This window comes from Lissotriton vulgaris, chromosome 1_2 (genome assembly GCF_964263255.1).
Source record: "Lissotriton vulgaris chromosome 1_2, aLisVul1.2, whole genome shotgun sequence".
Taxonomy (NCBI): domain Eukaryota; kingdom Metazoa; phylum Chordata; class Amphibia; order Caudata; family Salamandridae; genus Lissotriton; species Lissotriton vulgaris.
Window position 1 is genome coordinate 82578689 of NC_141686.1, and position 21668 is coordinate 82600356.

The 21668-nt window shown below is 45.7% G+C and overlaps 1 protein-coding gene across 12 annotated transcripts in view; it reads left to right on the forward strand.

Moving 5' to 3' along the window:
• ERC1 (ELKS/RAB6-interacting/CAST family member 1) overlaps positions 1-21668 on the forward strand; it is a 2439553-nt gene that overhangs the window by 354986 nt on the left and 2062899 nt on the right. For all 12 annotated transcript variants that reach the window (XM_086952855.1, XM_086952857.1, XM_086952853.1 and 9 more), the window contains exon 3: positions 6811-7227. In XM_086952855.1, coding sequence (XP_086808981.1) covers positions 6811-7227 — 417 coding nt within the window. The remainder of the gene's footprint in view (positions 1-6810; positions 7228-21668) is intronic.

A 21668-nucleotide genomic window follows, 5' to 3' on the forward strand; every position in this document is an offset into this window, starting at 1 on the left:
ACTGCTGTCCTGTACTGATGTGTACCCACTGACTGCTGACCTGGCCTATCACTGCCTGCCGCTCTCCTGCCCTAGCGCCTTGTGAGCGCTACACCTGGGCCCTGACTGCTCCACCAGCGCCAGGAAGAGAAAAGCGCGTTATCTACCTGCTGACTGCGCCCAGAAGGTGAGGAGAGCTATAATCAGAGTGCTAGTGAAGAAGAGCGCTATCACCTGTCCCAAGCTTGCCTGCTAACTGGTGCTTGGTGCGTGCAGTGCTATATTCCCGCCCCAGAGGGGAGGAGCTGATTCCTGCAGTGCTTTATGTTAATTCTGCCCAAGAAGAAGCTGGACCTACCAGCGCTGTGTGGCCAGGACATACTGTGTTATTTAAAAGCGCAGCGGGTGCCCACCCTGTGTAGTGGCGGCGCGTTGCATACCTCAGAAGAAGCGGGCGTTGGTGTGTTTATTTAAACCAGCGGGAGCCGAGTAACTCCCCACAATCACCGCCGCATCCCGGGAGAACTTCCTCATTTCAAACTACGGCAGGTGCCACCCCACCGTCCACGTCAGAGTAGGAGGGAGCCTACTCCTCATCAAGGTACCAAGACACTGCTGGGGATCACCGCCGCCACCCGGGTGCCGAGGAATCCCCGGGCCGCTACGCTGCGCTGCTCACAGCGACCCGGAAGCCAGGCTGAGGCGTGCCTGGTTGGGGGCGTGACCGCCGATTGGGAAGAGGTAGCCGGAAGTAGGCGGAGTGGTGGCGGGGCTCCCGTGGTGTCGAGGGAGCCCCGTGGAGAGACCGAGGCGGGAGCCCACCCCGCCAGCCAGTACCCCGATAGAAGAGCAGCGTGCAACCTGCAGTGCTCCGTGAGGCGAGGGAGTCCTGCCGTCGGGAGAAAGGTTACCGGAGCTCTCGAGCGTGAGGAGAGCTCCGCGTGCGGCCGCATCTGAAGCCTGGACAGCAGAGCCCAGAGGCCTGGCGAAGATGTCCAAAGCCTTGCAGGCTCCTTGCCCAAGTCCTGTGTCCCTGTAGGGGCCCGGGTGAAGTCCGGCAAATCGCTGCTGTGGGCGGGGCTCTTGTGTAGTGCAGAGACCCCCGCATGTTGCCGCACCTGCAGCCCGGAGTCCAGGCAGCCCCTGCAGGAGTTCTGGTGGGTGCGGCAGGGTCCTGAGACCAGCAGGGGAGGGGGCACCGAGGTACGTGGTCGGTACCTGAGGCCCCCGAAGCCAAGCGGGAGCCTGCACCAGTCCCTGCCCTCACAGCTGCACTGCAGAAGTGGGTGGCTGCAACCAAAGGCACTTTCTTCTTTAGAATCCCAGAGGGGGGCTCGCGCCTACGCCCCCTTGCTGCCCTCGTCCCCTCGCTCATCACCGCCGCAACGAGGGGCCCAGTATACCCCCCTTAAGTTCCCGAGGAGGAAGGGGGAAGGCGGGCTGCACTAGTAGTGGGGGCACATTCGGAGTAAAGAGGGGAGCCCCCGGAAGTGGCATGGTGGTTGGGGGTGAGTCGGGGCACATTGTCGGTGCCGAGTACCCAGCTGGGCCAGTCTGACAGTGGCAACTGCACCATGTTTGGGCCTACGTGAGTTTAGAGACCCCTTTGTGACTGCAGTGCGCCAGAACCTCATCTGCAGCGTAGGGGGCCAGGACTGTAGGGGATAATGCAAGCTGACTGCGATAATGATCATGCCAATGGTTTATGTCCCCCTACCAACGTAATTTAGGCTGACACAGTATGCCCCCATGTTAAATGTGTTCATGCTAATGAAGGTTTTAGGCCTAGAGTTTTCTGACCGCAAAGGAGGCCTCCACGTCATATTCTAGGCCCTGTGCGATGAAGGGAATGCAGAATGTCAGTTAGGTTTTGAGATATTGCACCTATGCCCTTGTGATTTCCCCTAACTGACCCGCTCTGATGCCTATACGGATGGTTCTGGGCAGAATGTGCTTTTATGCCTAATGCACCTATACTGAAAAGGTTGTAAGCCAATGTTATATTTGCAGTGTGATTGCGGCCCCATGCTAAGTGTGTTTCAAGCTGTCACGCTTCATGAAATGCCCCATGGGTTTATGCTAATGTGGTGTTCTACCTAGTGATTTCAGAGTGCTGATCTGCAGGATAGAGGTGCACCACTGGTTATGTGCTTATACCTGATGAATACATGTTTCCTACCTAAGATCCTATTATGCTTTTTGCAAATGTTCCTACCTAATGTGTTATGTCACTGTGATTGAGACCCCAGGTTCCTATGCCGAATACTACTGTCCTGCAATGATGTTTCCGTTGCAGGAGTTACGGCCTGAAGCCCTATGTTAATGATAAGGTGTCTTTTCCCCTAGGACTAAGGCTGATGTACTTACCTTTTTCATTTATCCTTTGTCCCTTTGCAATGATTCTGGCAGCGGCCTGATATGCCCAGCCATGTAAATAATCCCCTTGTACATATTGCCCTGGCGCCAGTTGGCGCAGTATAGTGACTACTGTGATTACTAATGCATGTTTGACCCAATATAAGAGTTATTCTTTTCACCTTATTTGGTGTGGTCTCTTTTTGTGGTGTGCCTTGTGTGTCGCCTTTGTGTACTGCTTGGATGCTTTGCACATGTCCTCTGGAGTTTGGCTCGCCCGCTCTGCACCATGGTACCCCATTTCTAACACCTATGCATAACTATTTGAATCAAATAATTATACATAAAATAAAAATAAGAAAAGAGTAAAAGTCAGATATCTCAGCTCTTTAGCGTCTCTCCTGTGGAACTGGAAGTCCGCACTCCATTAAGTCGAATACATGCAAACAGGCCATGTAAACAAACACAAATATTAAAAAGGTTATACATAATCTGATATCAATATCTATAAATGTTATGCCAAACCTCTTCTGCACTGTGCTTATTGTGTGAATTAAAAAACCAGTACAATTACTTGACAAAGAGGCTGATTATTAACTACATTACTACAGATATGTGTGCATCTCCTCATCAGCATTCAGACCTATTGGTTTTCTGATGTTAAGTAGTAGAATATACTTGCATTCCAGCTGCCTGAGTATCCTTTCTCTGTCACCACCTTAAAGTGATTTCTCTCCCTGGTCAATTACACTATATGTCAAATACTGTGAGTTACACTCATGGTGTTGTTTAAAGTGGCGTGCTACAGGGTAAGTCTCATCCACATTTTTGACAGCTCATATATGTTGTAATAACCGTTTGTGTGCTTGTAGAATGGTGGTACCAACACATGTCTTCCTACAAGGGCAAGTCAGCAGAAATATTACAAAATAGGATTTATAGTTGAGATTCTTTGATTTCTATCTTCTCTCCTAGGTAAGTGTGAGTCTCTGCTGTGTTTACACCATACATGCAAGCCTTATCTTTGCTACATTTCCTGAATCCCCTCGTTCGTTTCAACCAAGTACCATAATTCTTAATCTGGTTCTTAACTAGGATGTCTTTGATAGACCTCGATCTCCTGTAGGTGATCAGAGGTCTATCCCTAAAGTCCATCACTAACATAGGGTCCTGTTTAATTAGACACCAATGTTTTTGCAGGATTTTTCTCGTCTGATTATGTACTTTGCTGTAGGTTGTGATAAATCTACATTCCTCTTGAGTAGATGTACCACTATGTCCCAGTACATCTAATGTCTCTCTACTTCTCTCAGCTAGCTTATTGAATAACAGATGGGTTCTAGTTTTGGTATCTACCTTCTGTTTGGCTTGCCTTAGGATTTGTTCACTATAAACACTTTCTCTTAGTCTATTTAACTTTTATCTTTCTGTTTGAGAGATTGAGTCCGGTGTACTATAAACATTTTTTCCCTTAACAATTCACCATACGGTGTGCTCTTCTTAAGGGCACCCGGTTGCGAACTGGTAGCATGTAGAGTTGCTTTACCAGAGGTTTCTTTCCTAAATACTCTATATGTAATTTTGTCATCCACAACCACTAATCCGATGTCCAAGAAATTAATACTTCTTATCACTTACACAACTAGTAAAAGATAGATTCAGATCATTATCATTAATCTGTGTGAAAAACTTGGCAACTGATTTATGGTCACCCTTCCACAGTACAAAAAGATCTATGTACCTAAGCATATAATGTTAGGTGACCAATCATGTAGTTCTGTGTTGAGGAGCACCTGCTCCTCCCACTAGCACATATGCAAATTCGCATAGCTGGGGGCGAAGCAAGTGCCCATAGCAATCCCTTGTAGTTTGTAAAACAGGTCATTGTTGAAGAGAAAAATGTTACTCTTCAAACACCATTCTATCATGCATAGCAGCATTTCATTGTGTTTGAGGAACTGGATCGATCTTGTTTATAAAATGTCATACAGCATTCATATGTCTTACATACTGGTATAGAGCGAGCTTACATCTAAGCATACCATCAAAAAGTCAGGTTCCCAGTGTATGTCAAAGATGTGTTTCAGAAAAACCGTGCTATCCCTGATGTATGAGGTTAAGTTCTGTATTTAAGGCTGTAAGAAATAATTATTAATTTAGACACATTTTCTATTAGAATCCCAATTGCTGATATGATTGGGCTACCAGGGAGCAGTCTTTGTTTTTGTGTATCTTTGGTACCAGATACAGTGTAGGCCATGTTTGGTTGTTTAATATGCAGAAAGTTTTCTTCTTCAATGCCTAAAGGATTAGCCTCTCTCCACACCTTTAGATCACTGTAGAATGTCTCCTTTAAACCCTCCTAATCTTTTCTTAAGATTTTGCAATAACAATTGCGGTCATTCAGTTGGTTGTATCCTCCTCACAAATACATTTAATTTGGCTAGTTAACTGTATTACCACCCTTATCGGAAGCACTTATCCGAAGCACGGATGACATATTTGTCACTGTCAGACATATATATATATATATATATATATATATATATATATATATATATATATATATATATATATATATCCGATGCCTATCCAAATCAAAGGGCATTTCACATGCACTGATTTTGTGGTCTATGTGCTCCAGTGTACTTGTGGGCTCAAGTACGTTGGGAGCACCAAACTACAGGCGTTTAATCGCATCCTTCAGCACCTAAGGGCAATTGTTAATTCTGATGATAACTATCCAGTGGCACGCCATTTTGGTTTGGTCCACAAGAAAAATTTGAACGATCTACAATATTTCATTATTAACGCAATTCCTAAGAACATCAGGGGTGGAAATAGAGAGAAATTGCTAAGGCAGCTGGAAAGCAAATACATTCTGCTTTTAGACACTAGAATTCCTAATGGAATGAATACAGGGGAGGATCTGCACTGTTTTTTATGATTTTGTTAAAAAGAAGAGTGGCAGTCTTCGGTTAATTATTCAGGTTGCACCCCCCTTATTCCTTGTTCCAAAACTGTTGGGTTTTCTTGTTAGAACTCAGTATAGCCTGCTCTCTAAGCAAATGTAAATGTGTAATTAATTGCGATTTACCATGTGAATTTTTCCATCTGACCTCTCCTGGAGTGTCTAATAGATCATATTGACAGAATTGCTTCTTAACATGTGTAGTTGTAAGATCGTATGCATTGAAGGTATTGAAGTTTTGAGCAGTAAGCAGTGATAGACAGCATTTTATAACTGAAATTTAGGGATGAAATGGGCACTATGCCATAAGTTTTTCCTTCCCCTCTGTTTCTGATTAATAGCTGTCATTTCAGTGAGTTAGTCATTTCTAACTATATAGATCTGTGTTGGTAGATGAATGATTCAAATATTTTATTATCACATGTAAACCTCTTAATTGGCTTAACATGTTTTAAAACCACTTTGTCTTCCTTTTTAATTAATCAGCCAGTGACCCATGAGTTATAACTGAGGCAGGCATCTACCTCTGTCATGGCTGTTATTGCACTTTGCACGTGTGTTTGCACGATTTTTTTATGTATTTTAGCACTTGCAATTTAAAATACCTAGGGTAGTATGTCAGTATCAATTCCATCCAGTACTACATAACTTGTTTTTATCCTGTAGGATTTTTGTGCAGATTATTGCACTGGTATGATTGTGGAGATTATTATGGAAATCATTTTTGCTACTTTGTGATCCCGTGTAAATATAGATTATAAATCTTATTTAAAAATGTTATTCTGACAGCTATATTTAATATAGCAAATATTATAATGGTCATATTTAACGTATTTGTTAAACCTGGATCTGTTTTCTAACAGGATACTATGTAATCATTGTGTGTTTTCGATGTTCATGGATGGGTACGCCCCTTACGTGTTAATTGTGCACCTTATTTAAACACTGTTACTGGTTCTGCCAGGCATGTGATCAAGGCTAACGTGACGTAGCCGAAACGCGTCATGCCGGCGACAAGGAGTCAATAAACAACCTTTGCATTTCATTTGCAGTGCTGTGGAGTGGTCTGTACCTGTGGCTTTCTCTTTCTTGGAATGCTTTTCCTCTATCGAGACGTAGCAGGAGCTTGAATCGTGTGTATATGTGTATATATATATATATATATATATTTATATATATATATATATATATATCTCATACAGATCTCTTTAGATTACTTTCACCAAATCAACCTGCTAATATAAAAGTGTTCCTAAGATGTGGCTCTCTTTCTAGTTCGTTTCAGCAATTAAGCTAGTCTGTTTTAGATGCTCACTTACATTCTGTCAAACTCCACTTTGTAGGATTTTTTATTTGTGCATTATGTATTTGTTCTGTGTTTTTTTATTTTGTTATTATTCCTTTTGTATTTAAAGAAGCCTTCTTACCCAATACTGTTTGAGTCTTGGCATTTGTATTACTTGCTTACATTAATGTGTGTTTTCCTTATTATTCTTTGATTCTAGCACTTGCAGATGACCATTCAAGCTCTTCAGGATGAACTACGGATTCAGCGGGACCTGAACCAGCTCTTTCAACAGGATAGCAGCAGCAGGACTAATGAGCCCTTTGTGGCAGATCTCACAGAGGAGAATTTCCAAAGGCTTCATGCTGAGCATGAACGCCAGGCCAAGGAACTTTTCCTGCTGCGGAAGACTTTGGAGGAGATGGAGCTGCGCATTGAGACACAGAAACAGACGCTAAATGCCCGTGATGAATCAATCAAAAAGCTTCTGGAGATGTTGCAGAGTAAGGGACTGTCATCCAAGGCCACAGAAGAAGATCATGAAAGAACTAGGCGTCTGGCTGAGGCTGAAATGCATGTCCATCACCTAGAGAGCCTATTGGAGCAGAAGGAGAAGGAGATTAATATGCTTCGAGAGGTTAGTAGATTTCTTGCACATGTATATTCAGTTTCCAAGACCTGTAGCATCTCTCCATGAAGGACTTCAAACTTCTACAGTGAAGTAGGTGAAAATGCTTGTTCTAGTTCATAATTATTTGTAGTCTGGTATGACAGAGGCTGTACATGGTATTTGAATCTGCACTACCTTAATCCGCCTTTTATGTTATACAGTTTGTATAGGATACACTTGTTAATTCATTGGGCTCTTGGCAGTGTAGGTTCTCATGCAGATTGCAATCTGCGATTGTGGGTTTCTATAAAGCAGGGCCTCCATGGAGGGAGGACAGTTTCCCACTCGCGGAACTCTCTTCCTCTGTGTTATTTTGTTTAATGCTGACGTTTTGATCTTTCCTGAGTTAACTGCGTTTGGTGTTCAGATGAATGTTTGAATTCTTTATTGGATGCTTTTCAGATGAAATTGTAATTTTATTTGTGGATGTAATTTGTTCATTTCATTCATTTTATTGTGGATATAATTTGTTCTTTTTAGGTCACGCCTGGCGACACAGCGCGAAGCGCTGTCGCTAGCGAGACCTATTGTTACTGACTTGCTTCGGAAGGGAGACAGGAGATGGACACGTGCAGGCGACTGGAATTGTGAACGCGCCCGACGGGGTTACTTTCACTTTCCCTTCCCTCCGACGGCTCCACGGAGACAGTTTTTTAAATTGGTCTCTGTAATATGAAGACCATAACTCAGTGCCTACAAGCCTTAAGTACTCACAGCACATTCCTGTACCGACACGTCAAACATATGCAAAGCACGCCTCAATGGCAGCTGAAAGTGTCAAACGTAACTGGGTCAATGACCGAGGCTATGGTAGCTTCCAGCACTTGCTAGTGCCTCCTGTTGCCGGCTCGTCAACTTGCACCGAATTAAGTGCTTGTCTCTGGTAATGACAGCACACCTTGGCATTATTCATAAGTAACCACAACACCCCTGATCAGTAGCAGTACTTCTGGGGTTCTTACCTCCGAGTCCTCTTTAAACCGCGGCAGGGGTGGAAACTCAAGCTTCATATTCTCCATGTCCCCGAGCCTAGCTGGTGCACAGGGTGGAAGAAAGGCGTCTGGGTTCGGCGGAGCGGTTATTTCGGTAATACAGGTGACGGCTCCTTGTGATCCAGTGCAAGAGCAGCTAGCAATTCTAATTCAGCCGCCATGCTGCTCCTATTCAAAAAATGGAATACAATAAGCTGGACTATGCCTTTCCATGGCTGCTGGAGTAGGCAAACAAGCATTTGCAATGCAATAGGTGACACATTTGCGAGAGTTTGAGCTATTGGCATTGTAAATGATAATGCCATTTATTTATGTGTTGGTTTTCAAAACAGATAAAAAAAGGCCTTATCATGAACAATGCCAATAGCTTAAACTTTTGCAAATGTGAGACCTACTGCATTGCAAATGCTTGTTATTATTTGTTAACTTATGTTGTTTTGGAAAGTGCCTCTGGTTCCATTCACAAAGTTTAACACTAAAATTAATTTAAAAATGTGTTCTGTGTAGTTCGTCAATGGGAAATCCTACCTACTAAAAAAAATAGTCAGTCCTTTCTCAAATGCTGGTATACGTGGTGCAGGAGAGCTGCAAGTTTTAGAGTTGCAAAAATAAGTGTTACAAATGCTCACGAAGAAAGCAGACGAATGAACTGAAACAACAAGAACATTGATTGCTTTAGGAGTGATGGAGGGAGGAGAACAGACATGCTTTGTCTACTGTTTTGGGAGAAATTTAAGTTTTCGGTTAATACCTCAGCAAACCTAAGTGTGGCAATTTCATGATCATTTTTGCCCTAGTGAATTCTTAGTTCCAAAGATGGTAGGGTTTCTGTAGTGACAAATAACTGAAGAAAGGTATAGTGTTATATCTATCAATTTTAAGATGCTACCTGACTTAGAATTGGTCGGACCGTCAGACAAAATGAAAAAGTCAAATGACAATTAACTTTGCTAAACATTAGGGGGCAAATTTACAAAACAATTTAAATTCTACACCTATAGGATTTGATGTAGGATTGGGTGTAGTTTATTAACGTTTAGAATTCTCATAGACTTCTATGAACCAATGGGAAGCTAAAACATAATTGCAGCTTTCCTCTAGTACTCTTAAGCATAAACTGCTACACATGTGTATTAGTTTATGGTGGAGAAATGTCTTCCTCTACAACCCACACCACCAATTTTTGAGGGAACTGTATTCCTATTGCGAACTCTGGATAGGGGTTTACTCCTTCCCTTGACAGGAGTGAAACTCCCGTTATTTATAGTGGACACGTGAACACACACAAACATCCAGTTTGTAGGTGTCAAACCCATGTCATGGCATTCCCACCCTGAAACGTCCACTGCATTTCCCTTGGAGTAGATTTACTCTTGCATATCACACCAGAAGAGTGGACTATTATATGTGAAGAGATAAAGTTAAGAGAGCAAATTCGCATGTCGTGCATTTCAAAAGTGAATTTTCACCCGTATCTCAACATTTTACACCCTGAACCTTAAGGCACAATTGGGCACATATAATGAAATCAGACCCATGGTTTCTAAAAGCCAGCATGACACAAAAAAAGAGCTGATAACCCCCTCCTGGTGGCATCCAACATTAAATCTCATGGAAGACCAGTTTGCAAAATAAATGTTTTTCGTTTAGGGAAAACATATTGCTGGAGGTCATGCCTTCATGCATACTCTTAATTACACATTGTAGGCCCCAACTGAGGCCATTTAAGAAACCATTGGCTGGCCCTGGACTCAGTAAGACTTCGCTTCGCTAACACCTTGCTCAAATTCAAAACACTTTATATGTGGTCAAAAGGCAAACCAATCCTTGCTCTGGGATTTCCTTTCATGTGGCATGAATGTGTCCTTCTGAGAACACCTATCACATGGACTGCAAAGAAGAATCACTCAAAAATATCCTTCCATTATCATCATTCCTTCAGTGGACTTGTGATGAGTTTTGCAAGACAGCACAATCCTCTCCCTTGTTTTTGTTCTTCCTCGTTCCTGTATGCTTGGGAATTCTCACAACAGGAAGAACTGTAAATGGCTTCTTCAGAGAAATTGCTCCCGCATAAATTTTAGGTGGGAAAACTGAGTGAGCAGTCCCTCTTCGTTATGCATTCCTGTCCCAAATCCAGTTTTTTTTTTTGTGCTTATATTGAGAATGCCAGGAAGAACATTTGGGCATTACCTCAGTTTTTTCTGTTTTGCCAATCTCTTAGAGACATTTTTGAATTCGGCTTGTCAGTTTTGATTGGCTATTCAAAAGGAACAGAAATGCCGCTCTCCAGTATATTTATTTAAGACCAACTTCTAGCAGTGTATATGGTGGCAGGGTTTCTTTGTAACTGATCCTGTTAACACATTTGTGGTTTGCAAATGTTTTCATCCATTAAATTTCTGCCCATTCTACTTAGGGATCCATCCTTGATCAGTTGGGATTCCTCTGCAGATATCGAACCTAGGACCAGTACTGTAGAAGACCATGGACTTTGTGATTAGATAGCCACATCTTAGTATGAGAAACTCAGGACCCGCTGTGCTACCTGTTTCAGTATTAGCTTTCTTTGCCAGTGTAACAGTTACATCACCTGTTCCAGAGTCCTCAAAAGCCCTTCAAGAAGTGATCTCTCTGGATACAAATACCTGTGATTATCGCTTAGTGCGAAAACTCAGTATTGCGAGATGACCTGATCTGGGGGTGAACAATAGGGGCTTATTGGTCCTACATTAAAACCCCTATGAATATTGATTCGGCTGTGCTAATACCCTTCAATCATACGTTGGTTTCATATCCCTCAAGAGTCCTGGTACGTCTGTGTTGGTGATATCTAGATCTGGCACTGCTGCATGTCAAGATCACATCATTCTGCAAGAGACAGAAAAGTGAAAATGGCTAAGAGGTGAGCGGGCAGCAGTCAGAGAGCATTATACAGTGATTGTGATGTTTGTGCCTATCCTAAAATTGATATCAAATGATGAATTTCAACATTATTTTGTAATAAAATAGTTGTTGAATCCATATGGGTGTCCTTGGGGCTTATGGTTGAGTCTTTGCAGTACTTATCAGTTCCTTGTAAGAGTTTCTCTCCATTCCTAATATTAACCAACTCTATCATTTATCGTTTTACTGGATGTCCTTGGTTAACTTTCACTTTCTGGAATTTTCTTTCGCACCTTCCTCTCCTTCTCTTTAGTGACCTACGTTCAGTTGCTAAGACCTCTGTTTAATGTCTCAACACTGTGATTATGTTTCTTTCATTAAGATCCTTGCCAACTGCACAATCTGTTACCATAGGGCTTTGGCAATATCTTCGAAGTTACCTAAGAAGGAGCAGAATCCAGATTCAATAGACCCTTAACTAATATGGTGAAGGAAATAAATGATATAATAGGAAAATCGGTATTATCTGATTCTTTTCAGAAAGTCTTAGTCAGGCAAATTGAAAAACAAGTTCAGATCTCTGTTACCCATGACCATATCCAGCCTTTTTCATCCAGAAGTTGAGATGTATCTGGTCATCTGTGGGTGCTCCAGGATCACCTCCTCAGAGTTGGGCTTGCTTTTCCCAGGGGTCTTTGGTGATTTGCCTCCCTCCTCCTCTTACACATTTGCATCCTAATATAGAGGTATTAACAGGTGAAGGGTTATCTATCCCCCATGGCAAAAATCGGAATAGATGAAATTAGTATGCCTAGCTTCGCTTTAAGTGTCCTCTCCCCTCTCCTGGTGTCATGGGTTCAATGGCGGCAGTTACAGGGCCCCCTCTTTTGGGAATCCTCATAATGGCTGCTTCCTGTGCACTTATATGCGGTCTTCTTTTGAGCTGCATTGTATTAGGGATTATGATGATCCTTTTATCGGGCGTTGGTGGGCACGTAGGCTTATCTTTTGAGTTGGTTGTTGTACGAATGTCGGACCTATATTGTTATACTAATAGTTGTTTTATTTTTTACCAAAAAGCTTAATTAAATGTTTCCCAAAACAAAAATGTGGATGTGCACTTGCTCACTGGTGTTACAATGTTGATGAAAATCTACCTCACCTAGCAAGCAGTTTTAGCATGCTTTCATACGTTTCTGCAAGCTCTGAAAGTCCTCTAAGCCTGTTGTCATAACCAGACAGGAATTATTGGAATGTTGCTCAATCTCTGATACAGCTGTGTCCTTTTATAACGTACTGAACTGGGCTGATACATAAAGGTTTGCTGACTTTTTTCCTCCACAAGCAGCATAAGATCCTGGATAACAAACTCCTAAAATGCTGCCCTTCAACAGTCCCAAATAAACAAATGTTTGGTGGATACCACAGTTGACTCCAGTGCAATTACGCACAGGCATGCTTACTCACGGTACGTTGTCTGACATAGAATACGAGGTCTGGACTTATTTTTTGTTGAAAACCTTGTTTTTTTCAGCATAAAAATTACTTCACTTGTATAGCTCATTCTTTCCTTTTCACTGGGTTCCACTTAGGCGGTGTTTTACCCAGATCACTGGTAGTCATTTCATTGATTTCAGAAGGATGAAAGGCTGAGAGTACCCACTGTACAACACATTTTACACATTAGAGCAGTAAATAGTCAGTCAAAACACTTTATTCGATTACTTAAAATCATAAAAGACAATATAAAAACATTCCATATCAATATATACAATCAATCAATAATTTATTTTATTTTTTAAATATTTTATTTTTCATTCCGACCAGCAGATACAAAGCATACATGTTCATATCACATTTTCATATTGTCCAGTTGACACTCTAGAACAGCATTGTAGTATGCATATAAACCTACATTGCGAACATTGTACAGGGATATACAGGCATTTATCTCAGATCATTGGCCCTTCCTCCCACCGACTCGTGTATCCAAATATGCGTAACTCCCACAGGAATAAACAATCAGGTATTCTCATTGGAGGTTCTGCAGCCGCGGGATGGCCGGATAACAACCAGCCACTACGTGGTAGCTTGTGTGCTTTGTAAGTATAGCGTCAATGGCTCCCATAAGTCTCTGGGTCTGGAAGCCAGCGGTATCTCCTCTGCATAGGCCTCCAGTGTTGTTTTGCAGTATGTCATATTTATGATCCAGTCTTTGAATCTGGGCGGCCTCTTGCTGCCCCATCTAATCGCTATTCTACATTTCGCCAGTAGCAGCGCCACTGCCAGGAACTTTCTTCGTCTAGCGTGTTTAAGCTTTCTAAGTCCCAGGAGGCATGTCTGAGGTGTATTCGGGATATGTTCCGCAAGCATGGTTTGTAACCCATCAGTGACAGCATGCCAGTAGGCTTGAAGGTCCCGGCTTAATGTGTATTAAGCGTAAATTACAGTTTGACGTTAGGAGCGTGAGCGGAGTGCAACCATATTGCCATTCTTGTTCATCAATTGGTGTGCCTAGCAGCCTTCTATCTTTCGGTGTCGTGATCTCCCCTGCTCGCTCTCGTTGGGCCGTGGTATATAGTTGCGTTACTAAGTGAGTGCGTGATGGAGCTGTAAGCAGTGCCTGCTGTGTAGCCAGTTGCTCCGGTTCCTCTGGGAACATGGTGTACAGTGCTCTCATGGCCGCACGAAAGCGCAGGTATGCAAAATGTTTAATCGGTGTCTGGTGTGCACATAGGGCGGGATCTGACCAATTAAGAAATGTGTTATGTGAGAACGCCTGGCCCAAAGTTCGTAAGCCCATTTCCTCTAACAACGCCTGCATTTTGGGTTCTTGTGTCACTGTGAGCTTAGGGTGTTGTGCTGTTGGGAGGGCCCGTGCGTATATCGGTAATTGCCGCTCTTCGCGCCAGTGCATGCCACGCTCTCGAGGTGTTCCTTGCCGTGTGTATCGTATCTTTTGTGGCATAACGTATGGGTTCGGCCAGTAACGCCATCAGCGATCCTGGGGAGACACTGTCCCTTTCTACTGCGATGTGTGGTATGTAAGCATGGGGTTGTGTCCAATAGTGTGCGTGTTGAGCTTGTGCGCAAATATAATATAGTTGCAGGTCAGGTGCCTCAAAGCCGCCCAGGTGATATGGCTGTGTAAGGGCTTTTCAACTCACTCTGGCGTGTCGTCTGGCCCATGTCAGCCTTTGGAGCACTGAGCGCAGTTTATCAAAGAATGCGTTTGACAGACAAATGGGGACATTCCAGAACAGATACAGGAATTTAGGTAGGATAATCATCTTCTGAAGGGCTATTCTATCTGCCATGGAGAGGGGCATGTTAATCCATCTGTCCACTTGCTCCTCTAATTTAGTCAGTGCCGTTCCATAATTTTCTCTAATGACTATTTCTGGGTCTCTGTGAATCCATATCCCCAGGTACTTGACCGGGTCAGTGCACCATTTTAAGGAATAGTCCAATTCTGGTTCTGTAGTGGTGATGGTGAGTGGAATCACCACCGACTTGTCCCAGTTTATACTGAGACCAGCGTATTGTTCATACTGGACGTACTCTCTAATGAGCGGGTTCAGGTTCCTATTCGGGTGTGTGGTGTAAAGGACCATGTTGTCAGCATACAATGAGATACTAATCGGTCGCAGAGTGAATTGCAACGCAGTGTTAGAGTGCTTCTGGCGAATCTTGCAGGCCAGCGGCTCAAGTATTAGAGCAAAGAGCATGGGTGACAACGGGCACCCCTGTCTCGTGCCTCTAGTGATTGGTATGGGGCTGAAGTCAAACCATTAATACGTATGCGTGCCTTCGGTGCTGTGTACAGCAGGGAAATCCACTTCAGAAACGGTTCAGGGAACCCCATTTTGCGCAGTGTCACGAACATGAAACTCCATTCCACGGAGTCAAATGCCTTAGCGGCGTCCAAAAGGGCCGCCGCTGCTGGCACCTCCAGGTCCAGTTGGTGATAAAGGGAAAAAATCGTGCAGAGATTTTGAGCCGTGGACCGCGTTGGCATGAAGCCTGCCTGATCCGGCAATATCAGGTTGCAAAGGAGTGGGTGTATTCTATTCGCTAATATTTTTGCCAGGATCTTCGCGTCCATATTAATAAAGGATAGGGGTCTATAGGATTCACATTTCAAGTGGTCTTTGCCCGGTTTTGGAAGCAAGACTAGAATCGCTTCCATAAGAGTGTCCGGTAACGTGCCCTCATCGTATGCATCTTGAGCATTTCTGCAAAGTGGGGGGCCAGTATGTCCCGGTATTCTTTATAAAACTCGCCCGGGAGTCCGTCTAGGCCAGGGGCCTTGTTATTGGGCAGTCAATTGAAAGCCTCAATTATTTCTTCCTTGGAGATTGGGAGACAGAAATGCTTTCTATGTGTATCGGACAGCCAGGCTAGCCCGATATCATCCAGGTATTGCCAAATATCCGAGGTGGGGGGTGTTGCTCGCGCCGTCTATAACTGTGCATAAAAATCAGTGAAACAGGTCAATATGGATGGCGTGTTGTATACATGTGTATTCTGCACAGTTTTTAATTCTGTGATGTGTGTCATGGTGTGTGAAGGCTTAAGTTTGAATGATAAAGCCCTTCCAGGCCTACCTCCCTCGCCATAATTATGCGCCACGTACTTGCGTGAGAGGTATTTTACTTCGTCTGCAGCAAATTAATTGTATCTATCAATATGTTGTCGTATCTCTGCTAGGATAGAATCTGCTGGGCCCACTTCAAACCTTCGCTCCAATACCTTTATTTCACTTTCGATTTTTCCTAATTGGTTCTGGATGTCCCTCAAAACCCCCACGTGGGTACCAATGCAGTAGCCTCGTATGGTCACCTTAAATACTTCCCACAGAGTTTTTGCGCTCTGCACAGAGCCCGTGTTGTGCTCAAAGAAGCTCACTATGGCCTGTCTCAGCCCCTCTCTGAACACCTGATCATGTAGTGCAGTGTGCTTCAGTCTCCAGGTGAACTGTCTTGGTGTATGCGTTGGTACGTCCAGTCTGAGCATGACTGGTGCGTGATCTGACATTATCTCAAGCATGTGTGCCACCTCTGTAGTCCAAGTGCAAGCGTCTTGAGTCACTAACCAATAGTCAAGTCTAGACCATGTGAGGTGTGTGGACGAAAAACATGTTCCCTCCAGTTTATCTGGATTCCTCTGCCTCCACACATCCAGCATATCCCATTCAGACATCCCCTCCCGAAGCACCCTTGTCGAGCGTTTGCCATATCTATCCAGGCCAGTCGACCGATCTAACGTTGGGTCTAGACAAGTGTTAGTCACCTCTCCAGATTATGGTGCCTGGGTGCATCTCCCTCAAAGTCGACCAGAGTTTAGTATAAAAAGCAGGGTTGTCCATGTTCGGGCCATATACGTTCACTGTGGTCACTGTGGTCAATACAAAGCCCCCCAAAGTCCTCCTGTAGTATAACAAAGCGCCCCATGTCATCCTGTAGTGATTTGAGATGAGTGAAGGGGACAGTGCGTTTTACCCATATGAGAACCCCCCTGGCATAGGACGAATAGGAGGATGCCAGCCTAAACGAGGCCCACCGTTTTCTGTTATGTTGTTCCCGAGTGTCGGTGAGGTGCGTTTCCTGCAGGCAGGCCATGTCTATTTTGTGTCTGTCTAATTATGCTATTAACCTGCGTATTTTATGTGGGTTATGCAGGCCCAGTACGTTCATGTGAGGAAGTGCATAGGTCTTGGATTTTTCAGAGGGGCCACCCATCTTGCGCAGTCCAGTATAGTGTCAGCCCCCCATTTGTTCTCCGTCGGAGCATATCAGTCTTAGATGTGTCAACCTGCAATCTGCCAGTCAGAGTTTTTGGTTTCCCCCCACCCCCACCCACTCAACCGCCCCAAAACCAGTGGAGCCATCCCTCAAAACGTATCTCGTCTTATCGCACAGTCAACTTAACAGGAAAGAACAAGAAATACAAAAATCTAAAAACTGCGATTCACACGCCGGGGTCAGAGCTGCCTGACCCATTTCCTGTAACTAACTTACATGAGTCTGAGCCCTCCACTCACAATATTAACTCCCCCTGCCCATTGGTTCCAAACTTTTTGTCAAAAGCCACAGGGCAACAGCATAGAACAGCAAAGCAGTGTCAACATCAGTCCCACCATTTTTATATGCAGCAGTCCAAGCAATGGAAAAATATACTAAATAGTCACTTATCTGGATACGTTGGCCGCTGCAGACTCATAGTGCCGGTGCTGGTGTCCAATTCTGCGGGCTCTTGTGGCACGCCATCGGTACCCCACCTCCCCTCAGACCCTATGCAACCCAAATACAAACTATTCCACAGCGGACAGTGTGGGGGGATCCCATGTATGCTTCTTGGTGATCTTCTCCTCACTCTTTGCTTCTCAGTTTGCTTCAGGATTGTCTGCACCTCCTCTCGGTCGTTAAATATTCTCGATTTACCCTCAGTTGTGAATTTGAGCCTTGCAGGGTATAACATCACATAGGGTATCTGGAGCTCACGCAGTTTTTTCTTGCGTCCATGAACTTCTTCCGTGCCTTTTGCACCACAGAGGTGAAGTCTGGATGTATGGAAATGTTCATCCCTTCATGTTTGAGCGTGCCTAGTTCGCTGGCTTTCCGTAGCGACACATCACAGTCTCTATAATTGAGTATTTTAGCTATAATGGGCCGTGGCCTGGAACCAGTTGGTGGTCTTCGCGCCAATGTCCTATGCGCCCTTTCTACTATGAAAACTTCTGAGAAGGTGTCCCGGCCAAGCATGGAGATGAGTAGGTTCTCCACATAGCGTTCCATTGGGCTTGTGTTGGTTGTCTCGGAAACACCCATCAGCCGGATGTTACTTCTCCTGGACCTGGCCTTCAAATCCTTCGTCTTAGATGCCATCATCAGCAGTTGTTTTTCCATCCTCGTTTGCCTCGTTTCCACCTGTGTCTGGGAGTCTTCGGCCTCGGAGATCCGTCGCTCCGCCATGTTGAGGCGCTCCGCATGTTTATCTAGGCGCTCAGACATTCTATCCACCCTGTATGTTAAGGAGTCTATCTTTCCATTAATGTTCGTGAGTGAGGTCTGTATGGTATGGAACATGGTCAGAATGGCCTCATTCGTGTCCACTCCAGCATCTGATGTCTATAGCGTGGGCAGGGCCTGCGTCCTGCTGTTTTTTGTCCTTGTCAAAGGTTATTTTTGGCTGGTTACGGTCCGGTTTACCCATGGCTCTGTCCTCGCAGTCTGCGATGAATCAGCACGGGCGTGCTCTTTGGTGGAGAGATCCCGAAACTTAACAAAGTGCAACGTTTCTTGTATGGAGAAATTATCACAACTACAAGGTTTGCTGTTTTCAGGTTTACACCAAATGGGGAAAACGCCAAGTGACAAATGAATTAGGTTGAAATGGAATCTAGTTAAAAGCTGGTGATGAAAAGATCTAGTAACAATTTTTAAATATGGCTCAAGTAAAGGTGAAGTTAATAATACATAGTTAGCTTTTACACATGGTTTCTTTAGCTCCAACTCATCACGTTCTATGACCACATAGTTAAAAAGTTTTTCTTTGTCCAGCTTATGTCCTCCTTTGTAATAGAGGCCGGTGAAGTGTAAATCTCAGGCGCCCTAGTTTTGTGAACATTGCTTTGATGTACAATAACCAGGGCACCCTTCTAGCCTTATCCAAGGAAAGACAATCACCTATAATCTGATGGTTCAATGTAATTTCTTGGTTCAACCAAATCTTTATCCAACAGATCAGTGAGGCAACTTTCAACTGATCTTTAACATAACCCAGTCCTAATTCCGTGTGCAATTAAAATGTAGGGGTAGATTGGGGTACTGCCAAAAGAGATCTTAAGAATTTGTTTTCCGCCACCTGGATCTTCTCATGAGATGTATACGCCCATAACGAGGCGCCATACGTGGCTATAGCCAGGCATTTAGCTTTGTAAACATTCAAGAGTGCCTCCATCGGTCTTGCCCCCAACCGCTTCGCAAAGCCCATAAGTGCTGTGGTAGACCTAGCTACAGCGTTACTTTTTATGTTCTATTGAGGTCCCCAATTACCTCTTTCATGGAAGAGGATCCCAAGATAAGTAAAGACTGGCACCTTAGTTACCTCAGCACCATTACAGAAAAAGGTTGTAGTTTTAAACCCCTGGAACGTTTACCAACCACCATAACATGTGACTTTTTGCTGTTGACCTTCAGATCCAAAGATCCCATAAAATCCCCGAAGGAATCCAACAACATCTGGAGACCGAGGCCAGTACGGGACAATAGAACAGCGTCATCCGCGTATAGGAGAACCAGGATTGGTCTGTTGAATCCCCAGACCTCCCGAGGGAGCAACAACGCTGCCGAGGCGCGGCGCAACGATCTTTTTAAACAAGTGCTCGGACACTTTTACTTACCCTGCTCCTGCTTCAGGGGCTGCGCTGAGGACACCGCGCACCCCCTATCTTCTTGGGACTTCCTGGTAGCCGCCTCCAGAGCGCCCCACGCTGAGCGTTCCCTCCCCCTCTGACGGGCAGGTCACGAGGGCGGGGACGGGCGTGTGCTTCATCTTGGGCTGCTCTCTGGTTGGCGGGGCAGCTCCTCTGTCCCTCCCCCCCTGGCAATTTCTTCCTGCCGGGCTAGTCCCGCCTAGCTCTGTTGAATCCCCAGACCTCCCGAGGCTTCGCCGGGAGCAACAACGCTGCCGAGGCGCGGCGCAACGATCTTTTTAAACAAGTGCTTGGACACTTTTACTTACCCTGCTCCTGCTTCAGGGGCTGCGCTGAGGACACCGCACACCCCCTATCTTCTTGGGACTTCCTGGTAGCCGCCTCCAGAGCGCCCCACGCTGAGCGTTCCCTCCCCCTCTGACGGGCAGGTCACGAGGGCGGGGACGGGCGTGTGCTTCATCTTGGGCTGCTCTCTGGTTGGCGGGGCAGCTCCTCTGTCCCTCCCCCCCTGGCAATTTCTTCCTGCCGGGCTAGTCCCGCCTAGCTCTGTTGAATCCCCAGACCTCCCGAGGCTTCGCCGGGAGCAACAACGCTGCCGAGGCGCGGCGCAACGATCTTTTTAAACAAGTGCTTGGACACTTTTACTTACCCTGCTCCTGCTTCAGGGGCTGCGCTGAGGACACCGCGCACCCCCTATCTTCTTGGGACTTCCTGGTAGCCGCCTCCAGAGCGCCCCACGCTGAGCGTTCCCTCCCCCTCTGACGGGCAGGTCACGAGGGCGGGGACGGGCGTGTGCTTCATCTTGGGCTGCTCTCTGGTTGGCGGGGCAGCTCCTCTGTCCCTCCACCCCCTGCCACGCCCTGCTACTTCCGGTCTCCTACTTATGGCACCATTATCCCGGCCGCGCAGCGGACGAGCGCAGCGGGCGCGACGAAGGCGCGCCGAAGTTGCGCCTAAGTTAAGCCCGTCTGCGCCCGTCCGCGACGGGCCGGGACCAGGGGCCACACCCCCTGCTTCCTTGTTGTCATACACGCCTGCTCAACTTCTCTCCTACACCATTGATGTGCCTCTCCCCCACACCCTCATGCAGCATCTTGTTGCTTTAGACATCTTAGTTCCCCGCTCAGACCGTGTTGTGTCTCCTCACCCAATTCTTCCCCTCCCTACGCCAGACACTGATCCCCTCCCCATTGGACCCTCACCTCCCCCTCACACTGCTTCCGCTTACCTCCTCAACACTCGCTCGGCAGGCAAACACCAACTTGACCTGTTTAATCTTCTTACTACAGACTCCCCTGATTTTCTGTTCCTAACGGAAACATGGTTTTCGGAGGCTTCCCTCCCCGACATTCTTGCCATCCTTCCCCACTCCTACTATGTCCTTCGGGCTGACCGCCCCACGGACAAGGTCGGGGGGGGTGTTGCCATGATTGTCCGATCCACTATTCAATTCCAGCTTCTCCCCCAAGCACCCATCGCTGGAGTGGACTTCCTGGTCGCTCGCTCTTCCAATCTGCCGGCACCTCTCACCGTTGTCCTTGTCTACCGCCCTCCCCTGAACATGCCCCTGTTCGTGGCTTCCCTGCAGGAACTTCTCGCCACGCTGGTGGTTAATAACTCCTCTGTCCTTTTGCTTGGGGACTTTAACTACTGGCCTGGCGATCCCAGGGAGGACTCAGCATCTAAGGACTTCACGGCCACTCTCCTCTGTCTCAACCTTAAGTCCCACGTCCTGGTTCCCACCCATAAATTCGGACACATCCTGGACCAAGTCTGGTCATCCCAGGACATAGTCTCCCCCCCCAGTGTCCTTCCATGTACCTGGTCTGACCATTCCCTCATCTCTTTCTCTATCACTACTGGCTCCCCTCACAAGCCCCTTCGCCCCAAGAATGTTTTCTCCCGTAGCTGGAATCGTGTCGACTTGGCCTCCCTCTCTCACTCCCTTGCTTCTTCTTCCCCAGACCTCACTGGTATTCCCCTTGACTCACAGGCCGCTGCAGTTGGTAACTGGCTCTCTTCTGCATGTGATTTAGTAGCCCCCCTCAAGCTAGTCAAATCCATCCGCCCTCATGAGGCTCACCGTTGGTTTA